At 34.7% G+C, this 11549-nt stretch overlaps 1 protein-coding gene across 9 annotated transcripts; it reads right to left on the minus strand.

Annotated features, from left to right (window-relative positions):
* Positions 1–29: 29 nt before the first annotated feature.
* Positions 30–11419, minus strand: LOC147403729 (Alkaline-phosphatase-like family protein). Of its 9 annotated transcripts, none has more exons than XM_086439430.1 (17): positions 11213–11399; positions 11043–11139; positions 9466–9510; positions 9170–9337; positions 8848–8932; positions 8642–8748; positions 8217–8297; positions 6751–6803; positions 6538–6640; positions 5880–6023; positions 5272–5368; positions 4284–4509; positions 4084–4177; positions 2518–3498; positions 1143–1235; positions 729–1012; positions 30–396 (listed from the first exon to the last, which is right to left on the minus strand). In XM_086439430.1, exons 1-17 carry the CDS (start codon positions 11338–11340, stop codon positions 249–251), a joined length of 2934 nt encoding a protein of 977 aa, XP_086295556.1. In that variant the 5' UTR covers positions 11341–11399; the 3' UTR covers positions 30–248. The 9 variants fall into 9 exon arrangements, with proteins under 9 accessions (XP_086295556.1, XP_086295555.1, XP_086295557.1 ...); XM_086439429.1 differs by having other exon boundaries at positions 2518–3501; positions 11213–11398; XM_086439431.1 differs by lacking the exon at positions 11213–11399 and having other exon boundaries at positions 2518–3501; positions 9170–9342; positions 11043–11138.
* Positions 11420–11549: the final 130 nt, after the last annotated feature.

Consider the following 11549-nt stretch of genomic DNA (forward strand, 5'->3'; position numbering starts at 1 on the left):
TTTCTATTAAAAAAACACAGCTACTCCTCTCTCACAATATTTCATTCACAAGTTATCCATTTTGCCTAGTTAAAACCATACCAGCCAAAACATACAACTGCGAACAACAGCAACCAATAGAAGTTCCAAAAGAAGAATAAGAGCCAAAATATATATATATATAATTTCTCTAAATTAATTGGTGTAAATGGAAAAACATTAGTGATTTGTACACCTTAGCTTGGGCAAATCGATGGTTGGGCTTCTCATCACTTGAGGTTTCTGTTTGTGTTGTTTCCAGTGGAACTGAGCATCTTTTTCCGTAATAAAAATACTGAGCATGTATAAACCCCGGTCACAGCTACTACAAACACCCCAATATAGACGCACACAGTTGAAGCACAAACATACAAGTACCTGTAGGAAGAAAATATGCCGTTAGTTGTTGCAAATGAAGAAAATTATGTGCAGTGCAGACATCCACATAAGCATTTCCCTACAAAACAACAATTTGATATGTCCGGCTAGGGAAATCTCTTGAGATAAAATTCAACACGGTTCGACAATTATAACCAATTGGATTGATTTTTAGGCTATCTCGTTGGGACCACCTCCCAAAAAGCGGATACCAAACCCTAGAATTTCTACAAAACATACAGCCCTATAGTTGCTAGAGTATATAACTATATATATGGTTCTGTAGTCTAGAAGACTTGTTTTATTGGCTGGGTTTAGTCAGTAAGCCTTACTTCGGTGAAAAGACACTCCAAACAAATAAATGGTTCCTCATGAGCAGCAATACAATGGTGAACGCAGTCAACGTTACTGAATTCAATCCCAAGGGAACAAGACAAGGAGTGCCGATCATCATCTGGAGAAGATGTCCTAAGTCTGCATCCAGGGAAGCCGAAAGATAGGTCATGTCCTTCATGGGTATATACATAGTCATGCTAAGAAGAAATAACAGTGGAGACGCATAGGTAATTATGAACATTAAGATGCCAGCAAGTAACGTAGAGTGACTAGAGATGCCCTGGAAACCAAAGAAACAATTTCAATGTAATTAGAAGTGCCATATATTCAATGTAACTATAATGGAAAAAACAATGTGTATGTATGAAAAGGAAATTGGATCAACTAAGCCAAGGAGAGAGAACAATTACTATGAAAGCTCCAGCGACATCGATAGTAGCTAGGGTATTGCTGTTCCCAAGACTAAAATGGCCTGCCATTCCCAAAAAGTATAAGGCAGAAACCTACAAAGAAGAAAATAAAAGAAAATGAGTGTCTGATGTTACTACCTGAAATTGCGGCTCCTACAATATGTTGCGGAATTGTGGGTTAATCCCTGTTATGATGGGCATGGTAAAAGATGGATGTATGGGTCTCAGTTTCAGTGTCGCTCAACAGATAAAGCTCAGAGTAAGGCTAGCCTTACTAAATTAGATTTCAAATCTTACTATGGATCGTTGAGCTCACCTTGTGGCATCCAAAAACATGATCCGTCGCCACAGGGATGTAGAGGAGAAAATTCTATGAACTTAAAACAAAACAAAAATTATTTTTCACTGTTAAATTTTAGTTTTAAATTTGGGTGTTTGGTGGGAGTTGAGTAGCCATCCATTTTCAAAACCTTGAGTCAAGCCCAACAAAATTTATCTGAGTTTTTCCATAAAATTTAGAGGGCTGTGGTATTGAGTTGCCAATTTGGTAAGCCATTTGAGTTCAACGACCCTTAGTAAGATTTCAAATCTTACCAAGGAAAGTGTTTTTCTAAAGCTAAGGGTATGATTTGGTCAAGGCTATATGGATAATATAGCAGAACTTCCATCAACATTTGCAGGACCAGAACATCTCATTCATTCGGATTGAAGGATGAGGGTGAGCTCACAAGCAGCATTATTTAATGAGTCTTTGTTACTGTTCCCAATTTTAAAATGTTTCCCTCCTACAATCTTACGCTAGGATCAAAGTCACAACCTCAAGGTGGTGCTACAGTAAGTCAATTGATAGAGAATGGTATTTTAGAAACACCCCCCTGTTAAATTGGTGATATTAGGTTTACCCCCTAGACCGTAAGTCAAGGTTGCTTTTTTTCTTAATGATTTAACAGTGAAATTATGATTTTTTATTTCCAAATTTTGATTTAGTAATTCAAGTATTTGAAGAGCATTTTGAAAAAAAGAAATCAATATTTCATCATTAAATAATCAAGAAAATGCAACGTTCACTTACGGTCAAGGGGGGTAAACATAATCTTGTGTTTTGCAAGGGGGGAAATCTAATATCACCAATTTAACAGCGTAGTATTTAAAAAATACCCATATATTTAGACAGAAAATGTGCATTCTCTATTCGAATGCAGTTTAATGTGGAGAGTTTTAGTTAGATTTTTGAACCTTCAACTGTGGTTTTGAAGATTTGTCAACATTGTAACTGGAGCACATAACAGTCCATATTTATCAACATCCCTCCCTCTCTTCCACACATACACACACAAACATAAAGTGGAAAAGGATGAAGGGTTTCATAACTGACCTCAACCCACTGTTTATGATGCGGCAAACCAACTGAGAAATAATGAACACTCGCCAGGATTTGCACGAGAAGCAACAAAATAGGCATTGCATTTATCGGCTGCTGTAGTAATAGTTGCAGAAGGCACCAACAAACTGTGTATGCCCATCCAATTAAGAAGACAGAATCTCTTAATCCCAACAGAGGAGAATTGGAACATATATCAATGGAAAGAGGAGTCATCAAATGGGGTTCAGCACTTGAGTTAGTCTTACTAATCGAAATAGGCATAACCCACGGTGATAGTAAAACAGATACCGTAACGGTTATACTAAGGCCTGCATATATTAACCAAGCAATTAAAGTGGAACTGTAATGGGATGCGACCAATGTATGGTCTTGGTATTCCATGATATGCACCAACACCAACAATCCGGATATAAAAAAGAATACCCGAACCACCGTAACCAAAATCGTTTTCAATCTTAATATATAAAGAGCAGATATGCCAAGACAGATGACAAGGAGAGCTGTTATTATCTGGATGAATTTTATGACATGAGGACCAGAATGTTCAAGCCCCTTTGAGATGTCGGGAAGATGAATCCAGTTTACACCCCCTTGATGCCAACCTCTCAAAATCCTTCCACAAATAAGCACCAAAACGATGGAACATATACGAGAATACTTTTTGTAGTTTTGTCCGGGAAGAGATTGAATTGTTTCACGGAGAAATATCACGTACAATGTGGATGTCATAAAATGCCATATATATTGCTCTTCTTCTACCATGGAACTTGAGCCCATACTGAAAACAAGGATCAAGATGACAAACAAAACAAAAGTCTCATCTAAATGCCACTTGTAGCCACAGTTGTCCAAGTCAAGAAGGCATTGAATTTGCTTAAGGTAATCTTCTTTGCACAACCGGAATAAAATCTTCAAAAATATCACACACGATACAACCATCATTGCAATTCCAGAAGCAAGCAAGTTAAGAGGCTTCTGCACAAGGATCAAACTCTTAGATATTGATTTTCATCTGTTTATAAACAATAGTAACCATGGTTTAAAATTTCATTTCGTTCCCATTTTTTCAAAAACCAAAATGATACCGAGACATTCGTGAAACATTACGAAATATTCCCGAAAACAATCAAATTCGATACATTAATAACATTTTTTTAAAAAGTCTTTCACAATAGATTGTGGTCAAGGGGCATGTCATTAGTTTGAAAACACAGGAATATCAAATATTTACCAAAACATGGGGGCTGGCTGGTCTAAATGACACCCAGTTTTCTAAAAGAGACCAAGGTCTCTCGTAAGTTTGAATGCTGGTTTTAAAGAGAACCTCCCTCCCTCCCTCTCTTGAAGATCTGTAGACCAAGAAAAATCATATATAAAAAAAATATCAAAACTTTGATTTTCTCGATTTGGAGGTCATTTCGTCTTTGGCAAGTTGAAAATCTGAAATGTTTCGTACGAAACATTACGGAACAAAACGAAATTTTAAACCATGATAGTTACCAACAGTCGCATATGAAATTAAAATTAACTCAGCAACTGTTAAAATGTGATACTTACATCAGTGGATCTTCGCGATAACCACTCACTTGCAGTTCTTAAAAATTCATAATATGCTACAACTGTGCCCTTAAAGTCACCAATACTATTAGACCTGTATATAAATCAAAGAGTAAAGACACTCAAAGCGTCAATAGCATTTCAGTTCAAATTTCGTTCGATGAAATTTAAAAAGGATTGTGTCAAATTCTATAATTTACCTGCGGGTCTGACCTTTCTGAGATGTCCAGAAACTATGGAGAGATGCAGCTTTTGAAAATAAGCAACAAAATTTCCGCTCTACACTACCTTTACACTCAAATCCCGAGCTTTGCACGTCATTAACGTCAAATGGAGAACTACCACATAATAGCCCAGGTAATTGTGCTTGCAGTACTCTTTGTAACTGCCAGGAATTCAACTCCAATGCTCGCAGCCACTGCCCATCTGTAAGTTCTCAAATAATACAACAAAAACCAATGCAGATGACTATAAAACTCACATATGAGCAAAGCACAATCATATTTTAATAAATAATTAACATGGTAGCCCCCTAAATTGATCGAGGAAATCATACATGATTTTTTTATAAAAGAGCTGCTATTGGCACCCCAACTTTTACTTATTACACCCCAATAAAAATAAAGAAAATAAGTAAATGGTTGACAATAAGTAAAAGTTGGGTGCCAATAGAAGCTCTCTCATTTATTTATTTTCTAGATTTCTATTTTTTGGGTTTAAGATTTTATATGAGCCTAATCACAATTGTAAACAACTGTTGAAATTGTTTGAAGTTTGAACAAGTGTAATAATGTTTTGTAATGCTTAGATAATAATTTGAGCCAAACCTTTGTAATGTTTGAATGGTGGAGTGTGATAAATAATTTAAGAAGTTGAGGCATAATAAGTAAAAGTTGGGGTGCCAATGGCAGCTCTATCAAAAATCCTATATTTTATTTATTCCCTAATCTATGACTGATAGAAATGAAATATAGGATTGTCTAGATGTACAGTTATATGGTTTAACTGTTTCTTCAGCATATGATGAAATACATTACATGCAGCTCTCTAGAAAACAGAGATGATCCAGCTGTGTCGGGTGACAAGAGGGATGTGACTTTATCCTTCAAGAAAGAAATCAAAACTACTAGGGTTTTAATGGTATTTACTTGCTGTATTGATAAAGAAGAGAGAAGTAAGTAATTGGACCTGTCAAAGAATCAAAGGTTTCTGCAATGAGGACACCGATGTTGTTTTTTGGAATGGGCACACCAAAAAGAAGAGCTAATGTTGGCGCAATGTCTACCTGGAAAAAGGAATAAGAGGCGAGAAATAAATCGCCTCAAGCTAACAAACTTAGGGGAAACATTATTGCCCCGGGAGTAATAGAAACTCATACAAAATGAAATTTGGTTAAAGGAACAAAGGTTAGAACGAGTCACATGGTTTAAATTGATCAAACAAGCATCAATTATTCAGATGATTTATATGCAATTACAGAGCTCATAAATACAAAGTATGATTTGTCCCATAGAAGCCTCACAATACCATATAAAACTGTTACATTAACTAATTTAATATGATTTCTCTAAAACAAATATGTTAAACAACCATATCTCAGCACTTAAAAAATAAATAAAACCATTATAGTAATTTGAGTATGAAAGTTTTTGTTCATAATCTACTTTGAAGTATCAGATGACTCATTTAGTCATCTTTAATAATGACATAATTAAGGTATTAATGGCAAAAATACAATAGAATTTATCAAAATTTATTGAGAGCAAACGAAGCAGAAAGACTCACAGTATAGTTACCTGGAAAACTACATTGTGGGTTGCTGATGCATAATCTGGGACCTTATGACCCAGACCAATAAAAAGAACCAAGGAGTCAGTTTCTTCATATGAAGATCCTCCGTGATTCCCATTTTCAGTCATGCCATGGTCACTGACCACCACCTGCGAAAGAAATTTAGGATAGAAACAACTGGTTAGTAAATTCAAACTCTCAAAATACTCAATTATTACAACCATCACATAACATAACCTAGAGTGACAATTTACTAAAATTCAAATTTGACTCCGACCGTTTAACATATTGACTTGATATGTTTAGTTGATCTATTGCAAGAAATAGAATAGCGTAAACAAGATTTTATGTCAATTCTCAAGAAACTTATAACCTGCTCCAAACCATATAAGCAAAAATACTACTCAAACCTTTTTCTAGAACAAATAGCAGTCTTCCATAAGTAAGCCATGCCACTAACGAGTCAAGTCTTGTTCATGAAATCGGATAAAATTGAGGAAAAATAAATAAAATTATTTCATGCTTTGACAGTAAAGAGTATAGCTGAGATATATACCTACTCTCTTTAAGCACTATAGTTTTCTGAAACTAAACTAGGATAGAATCCGAATGCATCAAGTAGAGACTATAAATATGAGTGGTAAGAAATAAGGAAACACAAACCAAAAGTGTTCGTCCGTGCCGATGATTTTGGGGTCGGACGGTGCTCATGTGAATCATTTTGATCACTTCATCCATCTCCTTTAATTTTGGAGTCATTAAGATACTGAAATTATTGAACAAAGATTCAATTATGCTCCAATGGAAATACAAGAAATCCAAAATAACAATAACATTTGAACTATCGTGTAAATAAAAAAAGGATAAGAGAGTTGCCTATTTCGTCCACCAATATGCCCAACATGATCCAAACCTAGATAGTGAAGAATCTAAAAGAGCAACGTCAGTGAGAAATAGGACCACACCAGAAATAAAGTGAATTCCAAGAAGAAACTAAAATTCAAAGTCAAATACGTAGTAAAATATTTTATAATAAAACTCAGCATAGATGAGAACTTAAGAACATTACAACAATGAAACTACTCTATCTTGGGAATCTTTTGCAAAAACATAATAATGGAAATTTCATAAGCAAGCATAATGAGACACCAAGGAAGAATATCTCCAATATATGTCAACTCCAAATTCTTCATTTCAGGCAAAATTTTGCAAATCATATTAAGTAGCTATCAACTTTCATGAAGGACGATTTTACACTTGGTTCTGAGATAAAGTTCAAAGTAGACCGCATGCATTTAAAAAAAATGAAAGTTACTAAGATCTTCACTCTCTTTACTTCTTCTCTTTCGTATTAACATACTACCAAGATAAGCATTGAAACATAAAAGAGAACACGTTAATTTCATGCCATGGGTAATCAAGAAAAAAGAACCAATCAAAGAGAGAGAGAGAGAGAGAGAGAGAGAGAGAGAGAAGAGGAGAGGGGGGGGGGGGGGGAATTAACAAGAAAATAGAGATTTAAGTTATATAATTAACCATCAAGTAGTAGCTTTGTCAAAATGCAATGTTTCTTAGAAGGAAAAATTCGTACTAGTACAAAGAACTTACTCATTAGTGAAAGAAAGGTTCACAAGAAAGAAGGGAACGGACAAAAAAGAATAAATATAGAAAATATACAAAGGCTACACCCTGGTCAAACTTTCCTATATAATCACAAAGTTGTCAAATCGACAGCCCCCAAATTCAATCAAGATTGACGAATATGAGTGCAAAAGAGATTTTATCTTCAAGAAAATTGTTTCTAAGATCTCTTCCTTTCCATTGAATAGCCCATACCCATTTCCTTCCATTTAGACCAATAAACACCAAAAGGAATTAGTTTTCAAAGAATGTTGCCTTTATTGTTTTATGGACCAACATTTAGACCACAGAGAGAAAAGGGAGCTACACGGTTAATAGCGAAGATAGAAAAAGAAAAGAACTCTGTCATAAAGCACATGAGGAAAGGATAATGAATGAACAAGTGCTTCTAGCCTACCATCAATCAAGCCATATTTTATGCTTCTAGACAACCAAATTGATATGGAAAACACTAGTGCTCGAGCAATGGAGTCTAACATTTACAATACAAACGATATCAGCAGCTAAATTAATAAATAAGTTGCATATTACATTAATTGTGATGATAGGTGCAGATGGCATAAAAACGTCACTTATGAAATATATAGATGTACACCAAGAGATCGGACGAAAAAGTTGTTGACAGACTGAAATTGCAGGTCTCACTTAATAGCAATCCACGAAAAGAGATTGACTAGTGCAAGGTGTAAAAGACAATATACCAAAATATTCCAATCATCCGTCAAAAGCTCAGCTTCCAAATGTCGAGAAACATTGTGATCCACTTCTTTAGTATCTTTGACCTAAAGTAGAGGATTAAAATTAGAAAAATAGTATCAGTCTAGATGAGACTAGTGTATCCATTACAAGTTGGAAAAAACAAGTTACATAAGTAAAGACAGATCTACAAGGCTTGTCAACGTTAGTATGAAGAACAAGAATACTTCTTAGTTAGAGTTTCGTAGGTTAAGGTTTCTATTTTAAGTGGTCGTCAAGTTTCTGAAATAGTGATATGTAAAAGCATAAATGTTGGACAGAATGTTGATATTTCTAACAAGAAGCAAATACCAAGTACTATAAAGCCGAGGAGCCAATGAAAGTATGATAATAAAACAAGAATTCTATCCCAATACAACAGAAGACTTACATAGAAACTACTAACTCCATCATGCCTTGTAAATAAACTTGGAAACAACTTAATCCATGTTTCATCACCAAGCATCACCATTTTCCATCCAATTTTATAAAATTGACCTGCAACAGTGGATTAAGAAAACAAAATAAACTTAGCTTTGCAAAACCTCTAGTTAGTTTGGTCAATTATCCTTCCACAACATGCTTAACCAAACTAACCTAGAATATTGTCATCTAAGAAAGCTTGTGTATTAAAATTCAATGCCACATCTAAAAATCCCCCAATTGCCCCAGAAACCATTGCCTGAAAATACAGAGCAACACGGTGAGTACAGAATTAAAATCACAGTAAATACAGATTACAGAAGGAAAAAAAAAAAATCAAAATTTCACTGTTAAATCATCAAGAAAAAGCAACGTTGACTTACGGTCAAGGGGATAAACCTAATCCTGCACTATGCAAAGGGGTAAATCTAATATCACCAATTTAGTAGGGGGGTGTTTCTAAAATACCCTTTTATAAAACCATTGAATCATTCACCTTTAAGCGAGGCATCGTAACTGTTGGAGGTGCAGCTTTTGCATGATACCCAACTGCTGTTCCATTTGATAATAGTGACTGAGTATATGGCATAGCTTCCATCATAACCTTGGTTGGAGGTTGATCACCCTTTCCAAGCACAAACTCCGCTGGAAGACCATCAATAACCTACACTGACATGGTTGAAAACGAAAACTGAAATTATAGTCAAGAGAACTGCAATAGCAGATTAGAAATATTGGAAACAAAGTGTACGGATCTTGGAGGTATTCCTTACAGCCAAAAAACTTACACACCATCAATATTAATCGGTCAAATGATGGAGGGATCTCAGACATCTCCTGCAACAAGAACAGACCATCAAATTCTAGAGTGTACACACCATAGATAAAATTTCCAATATTTTGAAAAAGTCGTGATTAATTCATGATTCTTTCAATAGGCAATTTAATCCCAGCTTATTCACAAAGCTTTAAAAAAATTAGATTATATTTAATTTGAAATTTTGTAATTCTGTTGAATATTATGTTAAATAACAAAATATTTTAATTTTTTTCCCCATTTTTTCTGAATTTTGCCAGTTTTTTTCAAATTTTTCCCTTGCCGAATTTTCCTGAATCCCAACTTTGTCACTATGGTACATACACACCAAAGAGCATAATAAGGTGCAGAATAAACCCGACAATTTACACAATCAGTTTACTCTATGAATTTGATAACACATGAAAATTAAGGGTTTCTTTGCATGGCATTCGTTAAATAGAATTAATTCTGCAAAAATAGGGTGTTTGTGTGCACTAGATCTATAAATGATGGAAGTGATAGGTGGGGGTGGGAGTGAGTTTGTTATTCTTTCAGTCTGTTGAACTCGCAAAAAGAGGAAAAATAAATTAATAATGTACAAGAATTTTTTCGTCCTTTCAGTCCACCAAAATCACCAAACTGAAACTCCTTCCAACTTAAAAAATGATTTTAGGGTTTTTATTTTTAAATGAATTAATACATTTTTCAAAAAAATGTGCAACCAAACAACTTTTGCTTTGAAAATAATGTAAGAACTAAAGAAGTATAATTCAGGCCAAAAATAGCAGTTCAAACACTAAGCTACTGAATCCACCAAAGATTACAAATCAGGCTAAGTATAGAACAGTTTCTGAGGGCCTTCTTTAAGCACACTCTCCATCTGGCACTAACCACTGTCCTAAAACTTAACACCTTCAACCTAAAATCAGATTATCTCAGTTGCTGAGAGAAAGAGAGAGATGATATTGGCACCCCAACTTTTACTTATTACATCCCAATTAAAAATAATAAAAAATAAGTATATGGATGAGAATAAATAAAAGTTGGGGTGCCACTAGAAGCTTTCTCGTCTGTTTTTTTATCCCCTAGATTTCTATTTTTTGAGTTTAAGATTTAATATGAGCCTAATCATAAAGAACATAATTGTGCCTAATCATAAAGAACATAATTGTAAACAACTACTGAAATTGTTTCAACGAGTGTTATGTCTTGTAATGTTGAGTTTATAATTCGAACCAAACCTTTGTAACATTTGAATGGTGTGTTTTAATCTTTAATTGGAGTGTGATAAATAATTTAAGAAATTAAGGGTCTAATAAGTAAAAGTTGGTGTGTCAATAGCAACTCTAAAAAATTAGTTAATTGCACCACGTAGACCTCGATGAGCAACCAAAAACCCAAATTCAAAACTGAAATATGTAACCTTGAAAAACAAATTACACAGAGAAATATCAACAACTACAAGTGAAATAAACTGCACAAACTAACAGAATTTCCAACACAATCATCCTCATCAAATGTGCAGAAGTTCAATCAAAATTACACAAATTTAAAGGACTAAAAGAAGGACCTTGTATAAAAATCTTAGCTGATCAGGAGGAAGAACAGTTTTCTCGTTCAGATCTTCGATGGAATCGCAGGTTGGAGTACGATAGCTCTCCGTTCCGCTAGATTTGGGCAGAATATAAGTGAAATACAGATAAATTTATCGAATGAAAATAATTGTTGAAACCAACGTACCTGAAGCCTGAGAGAGCTGGTTTTACAGGGAAAAACCCTAAAACGAAGAGCGAGAGGCCGATGATTTGCAGAAGAATAGCAGCTAACGTCCATGCCAACAATTTAGTGCAGGTTAAAGACGAAGACATACTGAAGAGATGTAGAAACCCTAGCACAGAGTGAAGAAACTTGCAGCATTTTCATCGATAAAATTCTTCTTTTTTTAGAGAAATTCTATTGCCACACCAACTTTTACTTCGAACACACCAATCCTTTTGAAATTTACAATATTTCCCAAAACGTGTGCGTCTTATGTCGAAATTACGGTCCGGTCCCAGTCCACTATTCATTTTAATTC

This window comes from Akebia trifoliata, chromosome 4 (genome assembly GCF_017979445.1).
Source record: "Akebia trifoliata isolate Shusen 1 chromosome 4, ASM1797944v1, whole genome shotgun sequence".
Lineage (NCBI taxonomy): Eukaryota > Viridiplantae > Streptophyta > Magnoliopsida > Ranunculales > Lardizabalaceae > Akebia > Akebia trifoliata.